At 40.1% G+C, this 20,250-nt stretch overlaps 1 protein-coding gene across 2 annotated transcripts in view; it reads left to right on the plus strand.

Annotated features, from left to right (window-relative positions):
• The window catches only part of Tm7sf3 (transmembrane 7 superfamily member 3), a 36,239-nt gene continuing 15,989 nt past the window's right edge, over nucleotides 1-20,250 (plus strand). The window contains exons 1-6 of one of the 2 annotated variants that reach the window (XM_087213982.1): nucleotides 27-276; nucleotides 10,748-10,902; nucleotides 13,431-13,486; nucleotides 14,614-14,764; nucleotides 17,377-17,497; nucleotides 19,885-20,056. In XM_087213982.1, the coding sequence (XP_087070108.1) occupies nucleotides 13,457-13,486; nucleotides 14,614-14,764; nucleotides 17,377-17,497; nucleotides 19,885-20,056 (474 nt within the window). In that variant the 5' untranslated portion in view covers nucleotides 27-276; nucleotides 10,748-10,902; nucleotides 13,431-13,456. Of the gene's footprint in view, nucleotides 277-10,747; nucleotides 10,903-13,430; nucleotides 13,487-14,613; nucleotides 14,765-17,376; nucleotides 17,498-19,884; nucleotides 20,057-20,250 lie in introns of both variants that reach the window. The other variant, XM_004845725.4, reaches the window with a different exon arrangement.

The following is a 20,250-nucleotide window of genomic DNA, read 5'->3' on the forward strand; positions in this document are numbered from 1 at the left end:
CGCGGCGTCGCGGTCCCAGCTGCACCGCGGCAGAGCGAGCCTCGCGCCCGGCGGCAGCGGGAGTCTGCGGGGCTGACGGGGGCGTGGCGGGGACCCCGGGGCGGCGCGCGCGAGGCTGTGGGGCCCCGCTGCGCTCGCCCGCGGACCTCCCGGACCTCTGTGCGGGACCTCTGTGCCAGGCAGCAATGGGGCTCCCGCGGCTGCTGGTCCTGGCCCTGCTGGCTTGGGGTCGCGTGGCGGCTGGCGGAGCTGAGACGATCGGGAACTCCAGCCAGGGTAAGGTGGGGTCCTTGGCCCCTGCACCCCAAAGTGGCTTTTGCATTTTGTGCAAGTGAGGGGTCCAAATCCGCCTGGGGTCTTTGTACCTAACCGGGGAAGCGGTGAGTTCAGAATCAACCTGCAGGAGTGCACCGGAGTCCGTCTTGCGGTGGAAACTCCTGCTGCTAAGGAGGCCTTCCTGTCAATTTAGGCTGGGGAAACGGGAAGAGTATAAGTAACATTATTACCTACCGCAGGAAGCAGCCATGTTGGTGGCTTTAATTGAACCCTCGAACCGCTCCCCTGCGCCCTAGTGGGCCGCCTCCACTTCGGGACAGCGAAGCTGGCGAGGAACTGCGGCTTTGTGATAACTGATGTCTCTCCCAGCTGCTGTTAGACTGCGAAAAACTAGGTGCTTTTCAAGTTGGCGATGTTCTGCAGAGGTCGAGTGGAAAAATAACTCAGAATGGGATTTCAGATTGTGGGTCATGTGCTTGGTGGAAGGGAACTGTTGGTAACAGCTCATGGTTTTTTAACATGAAATGTAAAAAGCCCAAGTTGTGCCAGGCTGGAAATCATGTGCTTTTCCGTGAAGTTAAGCATATCCTGGGTTTTGGGTTGAGCTTGGGAGACAAGTTACAGTTCTGAAACAATATTTTCTGAACAATGTGATTGTTTCTTAATGCTTATCACTGAAAAGCCTTTGTGCAAACAGAATCCCGGGATCTTTGTGTAGAATGAAAGCCAAAGCTGAAAAGGGCAATTGTTATTGTTGTTGTTATGTTTTTACAGAAAAACCTGGTTTATGATAGGCCACTAACATTCACCACATGCAGCATGTTCCCAGGGCTTCCCGGGTGCATTGTTCTTTAATCCTCACAACTCCATGAGACAATGAACATCCTCTCACTTGGCAGAGGATAAAACTGAGGCCTGAAACACTCCTTACACAATGAGCAGCCAGGAGGTGCACAGGTAGGGTTTGAATCCAAGTGGTGCTGCGAATTTCATGATCCCTTTCTGCTGCAGCAAAGCTGCCTGTTAATGAGACCGTGTAGCATAGCATGGTGCTTTCTGTTTCATCCTTTAGTGAATCCTCATCCCTCCAAATAGCCTTCTGAAGAAGGTAGAAGAGAAAACATGTATTTTAACAGTGTTGGAAGTTGAAGACTGAGTTTGGGGTTGATCCAGGCTAGCCCTTGAGTCAGGAGTGCTGGATCCAGATCTTTTATTTTTAGTTTGTCGCTTTAAGTATGTAATACCTAGACTTTTTTTCTACACAAAAGTTGAGAAATAAAAGTATTAACTTGAGACATTCATATTTTTTCAGGCACTTTTTCTCACTTCTTTAAATTGAGCACTTATATTTCCATATTTCCTTGGCAATTAAAAAATTATTTTTGCCTTGCATTAGTGTTTTTCTGTGCAGGAGAGAGACGATATGTGGGAACTTTACTGAGAAGTGATCATAAAAGTAGATATTCTCTACATCTTTCAGATAAAAATCAGTATAGAAATGAAGACACAGTTCAAGACTTGCGTTATCCACTTGTAAAATGGTCATGAGGTTATTGAGGGTTCTGAGAAGAATACAAACTGAAGGAAGTGAGCAACTGGTATAATTTAGAAGGATTTATTCATCTTTAACAGCGTAAGTTGACTCTCACAACTTGACTGGTGACTCAGATACTTAAATGAACCTTGGAAGGTGACGGATTGAGTTCCAGAATGTCTGAGGAAGGTGCAGCCTCTTATCACTGGACATGGGTGATGATCTATACTTTAAAATAGTTATTCTTTTTCTTGGAGTCCCATTTTTCTGTCACCCTTATCATCTTTCATTGTTTTAGGTTCATATCCAGTAAATTATGTGGAGTCATCTAATTTTGGAGTTGAGCGGAATATCATTTGGGCTCTTAAATATTTGTGCTTTAAGTAGGGCAGAAGGCCACTTGTGGCATTAATTGCAAGTCATTGCCTTCTTTAAAAGTACGTGAGAAACAGGCAGTGATCCATGCTATAATCCCAGCTACTTTGAAAGCTGAGGTAGGAGGATTGCAAGTTATAGCTCACCCTGGTTAGCTGAGTGAGATCTTGTTTCAAAAAAGAGCTACAGATGTAGCTCAGTGCTCCCTGGGTTCAATCCCCAGTACTGCACAGGGGAAAAAAAAATGAGAGCCTGTTTATTTCCATTGAACTTTTAGGATGAAGGAAAATTCATGAGAAGATAATAATGAGAATTTGAGAGGGGCTGCGGGAATGCCAGCCAGCTCAAGTAGCTGAACCATTTTTGTTTTTAATCTTCCATCTGGAGAGAATTATGAAGACTGAGCCTGGAAAGATCTCTCCTAGAATTTGGTTGTTGTGTTGAAGCACACAGAGTAGAGAGACATATGAAGTAGATTTTCATAAAATGGAAGAGTTGCAAAGTTTGTTTTTTTTTTGTTTTTTTTGTTTTTTGAGTTGGAAAGTTTTAAGGCTGCCAGATTGGGATCTAATTGGAAAAGAAAGAAAAAGATTAGGATTGGGTGCCTCTTTTTAGAATGGAATTATTGGAAGGAAAATGTGACTGGATAAGAATAGAAGATGAGTATGATAAATAGGAAAATTCCCCTTCTAGTCACATTTTGGCAGAAAAGCAGAGGACCCTTTTACAGGAGAAGGACAGTGTGGTGAGTGCCCCCTCTTGGTGTCACCATTCTCTTTGCAATGTCATTTGATATGCTGTCGCTTTTACTTCCCATGCCCTAAGTCATAAGATCTAATTTATGCCTCATAAAATGCTTCCGATGAATCCTTCTCCAGATGGCTTAGAGGTGAAGTTAAGTTCTTGTTAACTTCTGCAAGATGTGTTTTGAGTATGTGTCTTCTTTTACCAAGTCTGTTTTTATGTGTAGAAGTTAAATGCAGTTTCTATCAGACTGCGCTGTAAAAGCTGTTTTGATTTTCAGTGTCTTTCACTGTTACCCTGTGGAAGTCTCCTTTTCAACTTGATGTTTATGACATGCTAGGCATTTCTGTGAATGGCCTGGATGTGTTAGCCTCTTCCCAGTAGTTTATTTGCAGGGCCAATCTGAGAATGGGTGGCTTTTTTATTTTTTCTTTTAACCTAAGGAGATGAGTCTTTGAAGCATTGGTAAATTGATGGTTGTTAATGGAACTTTATTGCATAGCACTGGACAGCTTAAAAACAATTTTCCCGTCTTTTGAAAATTTGTTTCAGCAGCCATCTGATTGATGTAGCACAGTTACTTGATTCCACTGTAAGAAAACTGAAGCTCAGAGAAAATAAATTACTTGCCTGGGGTCACACAGTTCAATCATCATTCGACAAACGTTTATTGTGTGCCGCATAGGTGATGGGTACTGTGCAAGGCACTAGAATATCAAGTATGACAAAGCCCTGCACAGCCTGGCATGAAACCACAAGTAGTTTAGCAAAAATGCAATCTTCTATCAAAATTGTGAAATAGCTGTTGGGCTGCAAGGTAACGCTACCAAAAAATTGTCACACAGAGGTTAGGTTAAAGATAAGAAAAGGGGAAATTATATTTATTCTTCCCTTATTCATCATTATGGCTGGAATTCTCCATCCTGGCTGAACATTAAATCACCTGGAGAACTTTTTAAAGAAGTTATATCAATGAGGCAAAAACTAAAAACTGAAACTTAAAAAGAAAAAGTCAATTTCCAATAACACGAAGAAATATTTAGCGATAATAGTACAGGAATAAGTGGAGACCTTTACAGAGAAAATGCTAGAATGGTCTTGAGAGAAATTAAGAAATGAAATACAGAAACATTTCACATATGTAGATTAGGACATTTTTGCTTTAAAGATATCATGTCTCCCTGAATTGTATAGATAGTGCCAGCCTGATCAAAGTCTCAGCAGGCTTTTTCCTGCGTGTGGACATTGACAAACTGATTTATAAATTTATATGGAAATAAAAGGGCTAAAAATAGTTGAGATAGTTTTGGAGAGGAAGAATAAAGTTGGAACAGGAATTCAAACAGTGTAATAGTGGTGTTGGAACTGACAGATAAGCCAGTGGAAACTAATGGAGAATCCAGACACAAATGTTTGTTCATTTGACTCATGTGAAAGTTGGAACTTCAGGGAGATCATTTCTTTGTTTTGTTTTTTTAGTGTTGGGTAGTGAACACAGGGATCCCTAAGTTATACTTCTAGCCCTTTTTGCTTTTTTATTGTCAGACAGGGTCTTGCGGAGTTACTCATGCTAGTCTTAAATTTGTGATGCTGCCACTCAGCTTCCTGAGTAGCTGGGATTACTGGTGTACACCACTGTGCCTGACAAGAGTATATTTTTAATCAAAGTTGGTATTTCAAGTAGTTATATATGGAAAAATTAGCCCTGCTTAATACCATACTTCAAAATCTGTGTCTGGTTGATTTGATAACTGTGAAAGGTAAAACGAACTTCCAGAAGTTAATATGGGAATGAATCTTCATGATCTTAGACTATGTTGGCAAAAATTTCTTTAAAAATGACACAAAAATCTGGGCCTGTGGCACATGCCTGTATTTCCAGCACTTGGGAGGCTGAGGCATAAGGATCACCATGAGTATGAGGCCAGCCTGAACTACTAAGTGAGATCCTGTCTCAGAAAAACAGAACAAACAAAAACAAAAACAAAGAGCCAGGGGTGGTGGTGCACATCTGTAATCCAGGCACTCTGAGAGACTAAGGCAGATGACTGCGCATTTGAGCAGAGCCTGGGCAACAAGTCACTAAGGACTGGGAATGTTGTTCAGTTCAAAGGCCATGAATTCAATCCCCAGTAATTTAAATAAATAAATAGACACTAAAAGGGCAGGTCATAAAGGAAAAGCTTGGTAAATTGGTCAATTGGTTAAAATTGATTTAATTAGTTAAATTGAAACTTTTAAAGAGGGTATGGTGGCACACAGTTATAATCTCAGCACTTTGGAGGCTGAGGCAGGAGGATCACTGCAGTGACTTCAAGGCATAGTGAAACTCTGTCTCAAAAAAACCAAAAAATGAATCAGTGAATCAATCAATCAAACTTCTGCCAGGTGTGATAACACACCTCTGTAGTCCTGTGTATTTAAGAGGCTGACCAGATTGCTGGTAATTCTACTCATAGGTTCTACCCAATAGAAGTGTATATATACATGCACCAAAAGACACGTACAAAAATGTTTGCAGTTCTTTATAATAACTCTCAACTAGAAATCCAAGTGTTCATTAACAATAGGACAGAGGAATATGTTGTAGTTTTATTCAGTTTATTATGTATTCAACAATTATTATAAGTAATTATGGTTTCCTATAATAACTAGAATGAATTTTACGAATAAAATTTTGATTTTTAAAAAGCCAGGCATGATAGAGCTCATCCAGTGAATTGCATTTGCTTAAACTCCAAAAACAAAATCTCTGTTTGTAGTTGAGATCATGGTTCCCTCTAGGGAGGGAGAAAGGGAGGGAAGGAGGGATAGTGGTTGGAAAGGGCAGGAGGGGTCCTTAAATGGTGTTTCTTGACTTAGGTGGTGATTTGATGGGTGTTCTTCTCTGGATTTACTTTGTGTACTTTTCTGAATATTATTTTAATGAATACTTTTATTTATTTATTTATTTATTTATTGGTACCACAAATTGAACTCAGGACCTTGCATTTGCCAGGTAGGCACAGCACCACTGAGCTAAATCCCCAGCCCAGAATGCTTATTTTCAAATGGATACCTGGATCATACCCTCAGGGATTTTGATTTAACAGGCCTGGAGAGGCTTTCTTAAAATCACCTCCAAATGGTTGTAATATATTGTTAGGATATATTGCAATTTATGTATAAAAACACCATATCACTATAGAAAATTTGAAAAATAAGGAAATACATAATGTAAAGAAAAAATAACTTAAAATATACCCTTAGAGATATCTGCTCTTACTACCTATGACTTATTTTGTCATGTGACCAGGCTTTAATAAACCTAGGGTCCCTCCCTTTCATTATCTGGCTTCTACAAGGTTCCTGCTCTAGGCATATGAGGGATGAGAGGTTATCACTTTCCTGTAGCTTTCTGGAAACCCAGGAAGTAATACAGGAAAGTACTGACCATTCCTGAAAAGCTAGTTGCACTTCCTGAAGAAAATGTCAGAAGCAGAAACTGCAGCTTAAATTTTTGGGTTTTGATCATTAAGTATTTTCATACAGGCTGTTCATTTTCATTTCTGAATTTCTTAGACTGGGACAAGTCTTAGGCAGTTTAACCATTTCATATCAAAGGTTATCTCGTACACTGTCAGCAAAAACCTCACATAGATTGGTTGCCTGATATAGATACCTTCTAGAAGAGCTATCTTATTAATTTCTTATTGATAGTAGAATAACAGCCTTTATTTTCATAACTGGAGGACTGGTTGAATAATCATGTTACATACTCTGAATAGAACGCTAAATAGCTTTTCAGTGACAAAGCTAGAATTACTTTGGCTTTTCAGAGATAGGGATACCCAGGGCCTCACACACATGCCAGGTGAGGGTTCTGCCTCTGAACTATCAGTGTTGTCATGGAAACATATTCAAGACCTATGAAATGGGCTATATTAAACATTTATGTCTTTCTTCTTCCTTATGTGTGAAAATATGTGTGTTGTATCTGCCCAAATCCCAAAAGACAGAGTTGGCCCACATACCCATGGGTTCTGTATTGGCACATTCAACCAAATTTATAATTAGAAAAAACTGTGCCTGTACTGAATATGTAGACTTTTTTTCTCTCGTCTTTACTCCTAAGCAATACAGTATAACAACTATTTGCTTCACATTTCTCTTGTATTAGTCATGAAAGCGATCCACAGTGTGTTTTAAAGTGTGTGGGAGCTGGGCATGGTGGCGCAAGGCTGTAATCCCAGCACTCGGTAGGCCCAGGCAGGAGAATTGCCACATAGTTCAAGGCCAGCCTGGGGTGTATAGTGAGTTCAAGGACAGCCTGAACTACGTAGCAAGACCCTGTCTCCAAAAAACAAATATATATATATATATATATATAATGCCTGTGTATGCGTATGGGAAGATATGTATAGGTTATATACAAATACTGTCCCATTTGATATTAGGGACTTGAGTGTGGCAGATTTTGGTATTTTTCAGGGTCCTGGATTCTTCTGTGGAGACTGAGGGCTGACTGTGTACCAAGCTGTCCACAGTGATGATTTCCCTACTTAGTAATTGGTGGAATGAACTTTCTCTACATGTTGTAACTTTTTGTTATGAAAATTATGGACTATTTAGAACAATTCTCTCTATTTTAGAGGAAAAACAAGTGACAAGTGCTGAGTGTCTGCACATCCCCACTTTGCTTATTATCTGTCTCCCTGTCTCGCCCCCCACCCCAGCCCGTGCTAGGGATTGCATGACATTAGTTTCTTATAACACACCATGATCTCTAGAGAAATTTGAAAAAGAAGGAAATGGGTAGAGAAAAGAAAAACCACAACAGATAGCTGCAGAGATGCCTGCTTTTAATTCCAGCCATTTTAATAAGTCATCCAGCTACTAGTTGTTTAATAATTTATTTTAATTTCCATGGTTCTGTATTTCTTTGTTGCCCTAAAGTTTTCAGAGCACTGATTCATCCTCATCCATGGGTGATAGGTTAGCGAACGGCTAAGGAAAGTTTGTCACTGCAGCTTCTCTAGCGATGGCATCAGTCTCTTCCAGGGCTTTAAAAAGTTCTGCTCAGGTGCAAGGTCCATGTCTTGGGAGACAGACATAAGGATTATCAAAGCATTTTCTAAAGTCATATTGAAGGACAAATCTAAGTGACAATGACAGATGTCTTAGATAAGATACCATTTTTGAGTTTGTTTGTAACAGTTTTGGTCACAGTGTCTAACAGCCAGCGTTTATTTTATAAATACTTCACAAGTATTTGCCTAATGGGGAAAAAATGAGGGGAAAGAAAGTGAAACTAGAAAAAAGCAGGAAACTAAATGAGCCAAAGGCTTTGGATTGTAAAAGGATCAAGGTCTTATTAATTCCTAGAAAATAGACTAAGGCTGCTAGGTCTGATAGACTAGAAGGAGTATTTTTGAGACTTGGAAGGCAGAAAATAGATGAGACCAAAATTAAAGTGCAGTACTAGAAACATTTTTAGTACCATTAACTGAGACTCATTTAGTGTTTTGTGTATAGTTTGGTTTTCTAATAAAATAATCATGATGATAGCAAGGCCTGGAAAATGCAAAACAAATTTTTTTGTTTGTCTTTAAAACACCCACAAAGCTCCCCCATATTTTTCCAGCCTTCCCTACCTGTATCTCTTAGCTACTTCCCAATGTTTTATCTCTATTCTGGTTGGAATTTATCCACATAATATGTGAAATGTCTTCTGGTTATATAAATGGGAGGCATCTGCAGCTGTCATTGCTACACTATTTCAGATTTTTCTATTGACTTTTGGAAATTAAATTGTAATCACAGATAATCTTTTTTTCTACCATCAATTTAAAAAAGACTAATTTATTAAGGTAATGTAGCATTGTAGAGTTTGGGGGAATATATAGAGACTAATCATTTTTCTAGTCTCAGCACAATTTATATGTAGTTTTTTTCACAGATCGACCTTTTTTTTTGGTACTGGAGATCTAACTCAGGTCCTTGCACTTGCAAGGCAGGCAGCGGAACCACTGAGCTAAATCCCCGGCCCTTTTGTTTTGTTTTTAATTGTTCAGATGGAATATTTGAATTTAGAAAAAAAAACTATTGAAAAGTTGCCTTTCACTCTCCCCTCCCTTGTGGAAGGGAAACGAAAAAAACAAAACAAAACAAGAAAAAAAAGATAAAATGGAAACAAGCCTCTCATAAATAAGAGGGGGAAGAGGAGTAGAAGGGAGGGAGAGAGGAATGGGAAAAAATATGAATCAAGATACATCATGTACTGGTACAAATTCCATATGATGAATGTGATCATTATGTCTATCTGAATTACACCAATAAACTTAATGGTAAAAAAAGAAATAATCTAACAGGAATTCTTTGTTTTGTTTCGTTTTTAGAGTAGGAAGAATTTACTGGGAGAAAAAATAGCTTCTGTCTGAGAGAGGCCGAAGGGGGACCAGGAAGTGGGTTGCCCCTAACAGGAATTTTTAAGGAAAAAATAAAGCATAGAAGAAAAAGAAAAGTGGCCTCTTGGAAAATGGTAGATAAGAATGTGTATTTAGTGTCTGGAGTGTTGTTTTCATTTTTTTTTTTAACTACCCATTGGGTCTAATTTTCTTCTAAAATAAGACATGATTTCCATGATGGGACTCCAGTGAATTACGATCTTTTTCTCATCAACCCCTTTTCATCTGTATTAAATGTAAGTGGGTTTTCTCTCTGTTTTTTCTATTTTCCATGTAATGCTCTTCTGCTATTTATGCAGAGATATCCTGACTAGAGAGTTAGTTGGGAGTGAGGTAGGAATCCAGGACCATCACAGGTAAAACCAGCCTACTTTAGTGGAGTATTTGAGAATTAGACTGGAAAAAGAAAGAAGCGTTTTGCATCTAGGAGAATGACAACACAGAGACCATGGACAAAGTGAGTGAAAGTAACACAAGGGATGGAACCCAGGGCCTTTGTGCCGAGCTACATCCCCATCCTTTTTAAAAATTTTGTGACAGGATCTTGCTACATTGCCAGGTTGGGCTGGAGCTTGTGATCCTCCTGCCTCAGCTTCCCTGAGTGTTGGGATTATCGGTATATGCCACTATGCCTGATTTAAAAAAGCTCTCTTTTCCAAAGTGCCTGTGGCTCACAGTTTTATGTGAAGTGTGCAGTGTGGGCACTCATCACACATTTTTGCCAAGGTGGATCATGCCCGCTTTTGCAAGTTAGGTAATGCAATCCTCATTTGACAGATAAGAAAAATTGAGGCTTCAGGCAATTTGGTAAATTGCCTAAAACTAGAAAAGCTGGCTCTAAATTGAAGTCACCTGTGTCTCTTTTGACTCTGATGACTTCAGCATTCACTAGAGGATACCATTCTTTGTTTCCAGCACATTCACTGTAGCATCCCCAAGAGGATTAATTTATCCTAAAATCCAGGCACTCTGTTCTGAAGAGAATTGTTATTCTCATACCAGATGGGAAATTTTTCTGGGCTTGCAGAACCGTCCTCAGCACTTAGTATTGTTCACATTTTTTGAAACACATATTTTTTTTCCATTTTAGCCCTCAGCTCTTCCATTTTCTAGCTGAATGACCCTGTACCCCACCCCCACCATCCTAATGCTTGAACCCAGGGCCTCTGACTCACTCTACCGCGGAACGACATCCCCAGCCCCTGCTCTGCCTTGTAAGCCTTCTTGTCCTCATCAGTGATGTAGAGACAATAATGACATTCACCTCAAGGAGTTCTTCTGAGGTTGAAATTAGCATTTTGTTTATAAATAAGAATTTTAGAAGCTGATGTTAGAGATATAGTCTTATAATGAAAACTTTCTCCCATCATAGGTTTTCTTGAATTTTCTGTTGGGAAATTCAGATACTTCCAGCTCAACGGGTCCTTTCCAGAGGAAGCCATTCTGCGTCATATTTCAAGCAATGTGACTTTTCTCATATTCCAGATACACACACAGTATCAGAATACCACAGTTTCTTATTCAAGGGTAAGTACAAAGAATTATCTCGGCAAAAAATCATTTGATATATTTGGGTCTTGTATTTACTGTAAACATTAGAATTCGATGCCTCTTTATAACTTTGTGTCTTAAATTTTTATAAAGTCAAGATTGACTCTTGTCATGTTAGTGACCGAGACCAGGGAAGGTGTGGACCCCAGGCCTTTCTTGAGTGTGGCAGCCTATGGCTTAGAGATGGAAAGCCAAACCCTGGGAGAGGGACCCTGTGCAATTCCCTGCACTTAAGTTTTCCTCATGGTTTCTCACTTTTTCATTTTCTTACTCCAGTGGGTCCTTAATGACTTTTCCCTGAGAATACATTGTAATGTGTTCCTATTGTTGTCTAACTATTTAGTGTTGCAATTTGTTAAGAACTTCTTGGGATCAGCCTTATTCTTTGCAGTCTCACATGCAAACAAAGCAATTCTAATACTCAGTTCATCCCAGCCCATCCAGTGTGGTCAAGGACACTATTATAGTTGTCATCACTAACTCTTTAAGGGCAACCTCAGATTTGGAAAGTTTTTCAAATGCTTTGGATTAGCAAGCTGTTAAGAATCTGCCATTTATGATAAACTTTTACAAATCTGTTTATATTTAGCCAATATAATCCTTTAGACTAATGAATGAATTTCACTCTTGATCGAGTTATACTTTTCTGTTTGATCTAAGCTTATCTTATAATATTCTGGAATTTTGTAAACAAAGCTATCTTGACACAACTCATATGTAGTTCTATGGGAACTGGTCATACTATCTTTCCTACTAAGTATTTTTTATTTTTTATTCCTGCTTTCCTACCCTTACCATAAAGGTTTTAAAATTGTGCATGTAACTACAATAAATTTTAAAAAGATTTTTAAGCAGGAAAAAAATGTGTGTGTGTGTAAGGTAGTTAATAAACTAGAATAAACTAGAAATGGAAGGGTTGGACTAAGAAAAAAAAAGGAATAAATTGTACCAGTTGCAAGAGATAACAGTGTCTGTAGCCTATACCTTGATTTTGCCAGAGTTCTTTGTAGCCACACCAGAGTAAAGCATATTAAATTTCATAACTTTCTTGGAAAGGAAGAAGTATGCCAATTCATCAAGAGAGGCTAAATTTTTCTCTGGTATGAAATTCAAAAGTCGACCTCCTATTTAGGATATTTCATAAGAGACATGGTAAAATGACACAGAGATGGTATCTTTTTAAATTTATTTTATTTTGGTATTAGGGATCCAACCCAGGGGTGTTCTACCACTAAGTTACTTCCCCACTTCTTTTTATGTTTTATTTTGAGATAGGATCTCACTAAGTTTTTCTGGCTGGCCTTGAGCTTGCTTGTGAGCCTCCTGCCTCAGCTTCCCAAGTAGCTGGAATTACAGGCATCTGTCACTGAGCTCATCTACCCCCTTTTTTTGCTAGCTGTCTTTAAAAAAATTTTTTTTGAGATGGTCTTCCTACATAGTTAAACTTTTTTTGATTGGCAAATAATATGATTTCCCTCTTATGCCATCACAGCAAAGACAAATTTATTTTTAGTTGTAAGTTAAAATTTATTTTAACTGATTCATAAAAACAGAATTATACATATTTATGGAGGACCTGTGTGGTGTTGCGATAGATGTATAAATTGTGTAATGTTGGAACCTGGTTGAATATATCTGTCTCCTCAAAGATTTATCTTTTCTTCGTGGTGAAACATTCAAACTCCTAGCTTTTGGAAAACAGTACATGACATTATCCATGGTCACCCTACTGTGCAGCCGCACCAGAACTTCCTGCTCCCACCTGACTATAAGCCGGTACCTGTTGATCAACCTCTCCCCATCCTTCCCTTCCTTTGACTCTCCCTGACTCTGGTAGCCACCCAGTAGCTCTCAGCTTTTGTATCAGCTTTTTCTGTAGATTCCCCATAGGAGTGGAATCATGTGGTACTTACTTCCTGTGCCTGACTTATTTCACTTAACATAATGATCTCCATTTTCATCCATGTTGTCACAAATAAAAGGATTTCACTTACAGCAATAAAGACAAGAGAGAGGATGTGGACAAAGGCATTTACATAATTGAATGCTTGCTGTGTGCTAAGCTAGTGGCCCTAAAGCTCTTGAGGCTAGAGACTGCCTAAATCTAGGGACTCTCCCAGGAAAAAGATGTCATTTCCTGGGGGCCTGTATACGTATAATCTCATGTGGACCTCCAGAAACTCAGTGGGACCCTCTGGCCCCTGTCTGGAATCTTTGTGTTTTGCTTTCCATATAGTTAATTCTCACAGAAGCACAATAAAGTAGCTGCAGTGCCTATTTCTACTTCAGAAAATCCAGCTTGGCCAAAGAGATGTCAGCATAACTAATAAGTGACAGAAGAGGCCTGGATGAATAGCATCTTGGGCCTTGATCTCCATGCAGCAAGGATCTTAGTTTGTCTAAATTATCTTAGATTTCATTTGCCTAAATTATGTAGATTTCTTAGATTTCATTTCATTTTCTTAGTTTGCCTAAATTATCTCAGTTTTCATTTCCATTTTTAGTTTCCACTATTTCCACTGCTTAGAAGATGATGACCAGACCGCACATGCCTCAGAAAGTAAGCTGTCTTTGTGAAGACAGTTGTTTCTGTTTCCTGTGTCCTCCCTGATGTAGAGTGGCCCTGTTGTGTTTTTTTGTTGTTGTTGTTGTTGTTGAGTCATCATGGTAGTTGGTTCTTTGAGGCCATTGACCCTATAGTTAATCAATTTTTGCTTAATGCTTTTCAAATTGAAACTGGTAGTCCCTTCCTCTTCCCATTTTCTTAGCTTTACAAGGACACTGAATCTGTTCCCTTAGCTTGCATTTTATTATTCAAAAAGCTTTCTAAAGAGTTGGGTGTTGGGGATTCTAGAAGGGAGGGGGATGAGGAAGGATTAGGAAAGGCCACAAGGAAACTTTTTGGGATAATGCATATATTTACTATCTTGAATTGGCGATGGTTTCATAGGTGTCTATATGTATCAAAATTTATCTAATAATATATGTTATAGTATAACTCAATAAAGGTTTCTGCCAACTGTGAACCCCTGGGACCTGGGTCCATGTCTTTGTTTTGGTAGCCTCAGTGTGTGACATTATGTGACATAGTAAATCTTAATGCAGGTGAGTTGAAATGCTTGAGAAATTCACCTGTACAATTCCTGACCAAACATCATTGCTGTGCACTGAAGGTGCCCCTGCGTGTCCTGGTACTAGGAAGTGGGCCTGTGGGAGGTGTTAGGTCATGAAAGCTCCAGCTTTATAAAATTAGTGGTCTTAATAAAAGAGACCCCAGAGAGCTCCCTCTCTGTTCTGCCACATATGAAGACATAGCTAGAAGTTGGCAGTGTGGAGCCCAGAAGATGACCCTCACCTGAACTTGACCATGCTGGCCCTCTGATCTCAGACTTCCGGGCTCCAGAACTGCAAGAAATAAATTTTTATTGCTTATAAACCACCTAATTTATGGTACTTTGTTATAGCAACCCAAACTGACTAAGACAATTACACATTTTAAAGAGTTCTCCTGTGTGGAGGTGTAGGCATGTGAACATAGGAATAGAAAGAGTTCTTTAATTATTGAAGGAAGTTCTATTCCCCTCTCCCCTTTTATTTTGAGACTGGGCCGTACATACTTGATTACCTCTATCATGGATATGTTTTGCTCCATTCCCTATTGATGATGACTTTTCTTCTTAATTTCAGACTCTCCTTCCCAGTACTTCAGGAACAGGCAATGACAAAGGACTGGTTTCCATTCTGAGACCAGAGCAGAGTATGTGCACTTGGTACCTGGAGTCTGCAGGTGGAAACCCTGTCCAAAGTGTGGCCATTCCACTCTCCTACTCAGAAAGAGGTAACCTTTCTGTCTTTGATTCCCTGTTACACTGTGAACCATGGGATATGTTTGTGAAAATTGAAGGGAAGTCATCCTATGAAGATTGTTTACAAGTGCACTTTATTTAATCAGAAATATTTTTATAGCAAGGGAGCCCGCATTGGAAGCTCAGTGACTAAAAAACATTTATTCACTCAGAAATATTTAAAGGGCCCTTGGAAAAATAGTAACACAGATCCTTAACATTTTAGCAGTTAGCCTAGGCAGCGGAAGCATTAAGCAGAATGTGATGAGGAAGAACGGAGTGTTTGGAAATGGTGAATAGTGGGTGTGGCTGGAGCCAGAGTGTGAAGGGCCCTGTGCACAGTTTGTGGTTTGCACTCTAGCCTGAGGCCTGTTCTAAGGAATCCTGGGGTTTTTAGGCAGAGGAGTGAGTGATGTGGTTCATTTCCTCTCTTCGAAAGCCAACTCTAGAAGCAGTGAGGGGGTGAGATTGGAGAAGGCACAGCACAGCCAGGACTGAGCACAGCTTTGAGGGCTCAAAGTGAGAAATGAGGATCTGAACAGAGGCACAAGCTAGAGTGTGGAGGAGAGGGCCGGGTTTGTTTGGAAGATAGACTGACCAGGGACTGTGGTTATAACAAAGGAGTGAAGGCTTCCTAAGTGGAAGCCTGGAGGTAGTGATGCAAAATAGGCATAGGAACAGAGTTGTGCTGGATGTTTTATGGGGGGGATGGAGAAGATGGTGAGTCCAGGCTGGGACATGATGAATCTAAGAGGCTTGTAGGACATCTGGATGGAAATACATAGTGGCCTATATAAGCCTGGAGCGGAGGAATGGTGTTAGATATTCAACTAAATAGCTTTTAGCGAAAACCATAGCTGTGACTGAGATTGTTCAGGCAGGTGCTTAGAGATTCAGGGGGGGAAATAATAGCAGATAACTTTCCTAGTGCCTGCTGTGTGTCAGGGAAGTTTCTGGTGGATACTTATTGCTGAGGAATAGTTGCAAGACTGAGGAGTAGTCCTAGAGACAGGAGAGCCCCAAGGTCCTGTCTTTATAAGATGCCGGGAATGGTAGACTGCAGAGGGAGGTGACCAGAAGTGTCCATATGGTAGAGCAGGGAGGAGGAGTCAGTGGCTGCCTTTAATGGGCGTCATTTTAGTGACATAGTAGTGATAAAAACAATTACAATGATAGAGGGGTGAAGATGAGGTGTGGAAATTTCTACTACGGTTAAAGTTTGGAGGTAAAAGGAAGAAAAAGGAGCAATAGGTAGTAAAGAAGGTAGAAACTGAACAATTAGTGGGAAAAACATGTTATCTGTAACTGAAGATTCATTACCAAATATAAAGCCATAGACTTTAGGCTTCCATTAAGGACAGTGCATGAAGAAAAGTTATAGACTGTGGAGCTTCAGAGAGGTAGGCATTTGTAAGTGCAGAAAAAGGAGAATATAAAAGACCTCAACATTTGAGAAAGAGAGCACATGATATTGAACGTGTATACCCATGGCTTGTTCCATCTCAACTAGAGAAACCCACCACCAGAATTCCAAGATGGTGGAAACTGAAACCCAAGTGTGGGAATGACAGGATGGATGGGTGTATGAAGTTAAGGTCCTCTAAATCTTTAATCAGTTTACTTGCTCTGTCTTTTGTCAACTTCTCCTCTTGAGTACACTATATATGGTGCTCCATGTGGAGCTGAATGTCAAGTGACTTCTTTAAGTTTTGCCATACTTACAGGTCATGAATAGGATTCCTAATAAGAAAACAAGAGCTCTTTTAGCCATATTATTAATGTAAGCTAAAAGACCAAAAATTATCTTGCGTTTAATTAAATATTCAAATACTATTCCCAAAAGTGGCCTTGGGTCTTCTATTTTCACTCCTTTATGCATACCTGTGCTGTTACAGTGGTGAAGATGAAACTATCTGTCTCTCTGTTGAAGGAGGCATGTGAAAAGTGGACACTTTTTCCTCTCTTACCCATGGAGTTCCTTTTCTCTTTGGCAGTGTTGGGTTTTTTTCCCTCCTGTATTCATAGAACTTTAAGCTTTTCAGGGGTCACGGACCCCAACATACAGTAAAAGCTTCTCCCCCAAGAAAATGCACAGATTCAACATTTGGCATACAGTTTCAGGGTGTTCGTGTAGCCCCTGAAGCCCACTTTTGGCTATCAGTTTAAGAATCTCTGTCTCTTTTAATGTTTTTAACAGGGAGGGTAGAGATCGGCAAACTGTAGATCACCAGCCAAGTCTACCTTGCTGCCTGTCTTTGTGCATAAAATTTTATTGAAACACAGCTATGTCCATTCATTTATATATTGTCTGAGGTGGCGTTTCAGCACAGGGCAGGGTTGGGTGGTTGTCAGAGTCCTGCTGACCTGAAATACTCACTGTCTGGCCTTTATGGAAAAGACTTCATGTCCCTTGCTCTAGAGCCTTAACTTTACTTTCAGTTAACTTTAGTCTCTTTAACCTCAGTTCATGAGATAGTATCAAAGCAGCTCTGGGTTTAATATTTAACTTCTTTTTGGGAAGTTCTTGTTAAAGTTCTCTTTTTTCTGAGCTTGATTTGGATATATAAGAATTCTTTATGTAGTAATTTCCCTGTTTTTCATCCAGATCCTATCCCTGGAGGCTGTAATTTGGAGTTTGACTTAGATATTGATCCCAACATTTACTTGGAATATAATTTCTTTGCAACGACTATCAAATTTGCCCCAGCAAACCTAGGCTATGCGAGGTATGACTGTCTCCCATCTCCTAAAATTGCTTTTAGAATATTCATGACTGTTGTGTAGATTCAGCAAATCCATAGTTCTCTGTAGTAGCATTGAATTGTTTTTAAAAATCGGGGGAGGAGGGCCGGGGATTTAGCTCAGTGGTACCTCGCAAGTGCAAGGTCCCGAGTTTGATCCCCAGTACCGGAACAAAACCCAAAACAACCCAATTGCAGATGTCTTGGGGCTGGGGATTTAGCTCAGTAGTTCTGGTGCCTGCCTTGCAAGCGCAAGGTCCCAAGTTCAATCCTTGGTACCAAAAAATAAATTAAAAAAAAAAATCGGGGGAGGATTAGTATAATTTAAACCTCTTTACTAATATTTAACTGTCTCTTACAGCTAATAGCCCCCTTCACCCCGCATTTTTATGAACTCTTTATTTGAAGAGCCAGATTTGAGTTTGTTATGAGCTTGGAAGTGCATCTTAGCTTTTGTTTTGTTTTGTTTTTATTTTTTTGAGACAGGGTCTTGCTTTGTAATGCAGGCTGGCATTGAACTCACTATGCAGTCCAGGCTGGCCTCGAACTCGCAGTGATCCTCTTATTTCTGCCTTCTGAGTGCTGGGATTACAGGCATGCCCCATCATGCCCTGCCATTTTAGCTTTTATAAACCACTTTAAATGTAGCGAGCATCTGTTAGCACTGAAACATCCTTATGTTTTATAAGGATTATTTTTTAAATTAAAACTCTGCTTCAGTTTCTCCTTTAATAGCTAGCAGTGATAACATTGAATAATATTTGAATGCCCCCTGGCATCATTCACAGTACTAAGTGCTATATGTTCTGTGTCATTTAATCCTAACCATTTTATGAAGAAATGCAATTGCTCTTATGTTACAGAGAGATTTTCTAAGGATTATCAAAACGACTTGCTCATATGCACATGGCTACCAAGTGGCAGTAGAATCTGGTTATTTAACCACAGTTGCCTCTCTGTGTGTCTCTGTATAGGAATATATATTGGAGGCCAATCAGTCCTCCAATCTGCCTAGAAAGGAGGGTGGCGAGGGCTAAAGAAAGAAAGACGTTAGACACAAATGTAATTTTATAATGCATGGGGGGCTGGGAGGTCAGTGCCTCAGAGTGGGCCAAGACAAAGACTCTCTGAGCTCGCCACTATTTAGTGGGTGCACACATACTAATCGGAGGAAGTATCGGGTGACTCAGAGGGCAGTGGTGATCCCATGTTGATGAGGCTCTTAGGTCGATGATGATCTTATGTTGATGAGGACGGTGAGATGGGCGAAGCATTCTTAGGTGGGATGAGACAGCAGGCTAATAAAGAATCTGTTCTTCCCCCAGGTGAAACCTTTCTCTTTTTTATTACTACTCGGTTCTCAAAGAACCAAGATGTCTTCAGCTGACATAATCTTGCCCTTGAGTGTCACAGTGTCATGGAACCATTGAGGCCTCAACTTGTGACCCAGGGCAAAATGGAGTTATGTTTCTGCATGCCATAGCTGACTCTAGGGCAAAAATGCATTGGGCCTTAAACAGTTCCCATCATAATTTAATTATGAAATGGTTTTTCCCCAAAATTATATGGAATGGCTCTCGACAAATATAGGTTAAGTATCCTTTATCTGGAATGGTTAATGTTTCAGATTTCAGTTTTTTGGATTTTGTAATATTTGCATAGACTTTACCAGTTAAGCATCCCTAATCTGAAAATCCAGACTCTAAAGCTTTTCACGTGTCATAAGTGCATTTCAGGTTTCAGATTTTTGAGTAAGAATGGTTAGCTTGTACCACGGGGGGGGGGGGGGGGGGTGGTGGTGGTGGTGGTACAAACAACAGAAGTTTATTTCTTATAGTTCTGGAGCCCGAAGTCCAAAATGAGGATGCCAGCACAGTTGGGTTCTGGTGAGGCCCCTCTTCCGGGTTGCACATTTCTCCTTGTATCCTTATAAGACAGAAGGACTAGAGAGCACTTGGGGTCCCTGATGTAAGGGCACCAATTCCTTTCATGAGAGCCCCTCACTTATTACCTTGTTATCTTTCAAAGGCCTTACCTCCTAAGGCCATCTCAGTGGGCATTGACTCAAAGTAGGAATTTTAGAGGAGCACATCATTTAGTCCATAACAGTGTGATACTTTCCGCCAGAATACCATTTATGCCCCTGCAAAAGGTGAACTGTTACATCGAAATTGTTGCTGCAGAAGTTTGAAATTAGTGCTGGGGCTGTAGCACAGTGGTAGCGTACTTGCCTAGTACACTCAGGCCCTCAGTTCTGTCCCCAGCAATGAAAAAAAAAAGAAAGAAATTTTAAATTAGAGCTTTTGGTTTCTTTTGATAGATGGGACTTGTACCACACAAGACTGATGTTCTGTTTTCTTGGTTGATTTTAGAGATGCACCTCCTCCGCCGTGTGATGTTGGGACGGGCCAGGAGAGTAGGTGGAGATTGCAGTATGATGTGTATCAGTATTTTCTGCCCGAGAATGACCTCGCAGAAGATGTGCTGCTGCAGCATCTGCAGAGAATGGCCCAGGTGTCCCAGGTGAAGGCCAATGCCATGAAGGTGAGTCCTGTTCTCATGGTGTGAGTGGCTCAACTGTGATGCTTTCCTAGGAGTTGAGAAGGGGAGAAGCCACCAGGACCTTATTTCTTTACTGTTTTCTTGATATTTGGGGGATAATCATTTTATTCTTTTTTTTACTGTGCTTTCATTTTGAGAGTCATTGCTAGTGGTATCCCAAAATGATGCTGGCCCTT

Source organism: Heterocephalus glaber, unplaced genomic scaffold (assembly GCF_053883595.1).
Source record: "Heterocephalus glaber isolate CG9 unplaced genomic scaffold, H.glaber_assembly_v1.0 deba00001444, whole genome shotgun sequence".
Taxonomy (NCBI): Eukaryota; Metazoa; Chordata; class Mammalia; order Rodentia; family Bathyergidae; genus Heterocephalus; species Heterocephalus glaber.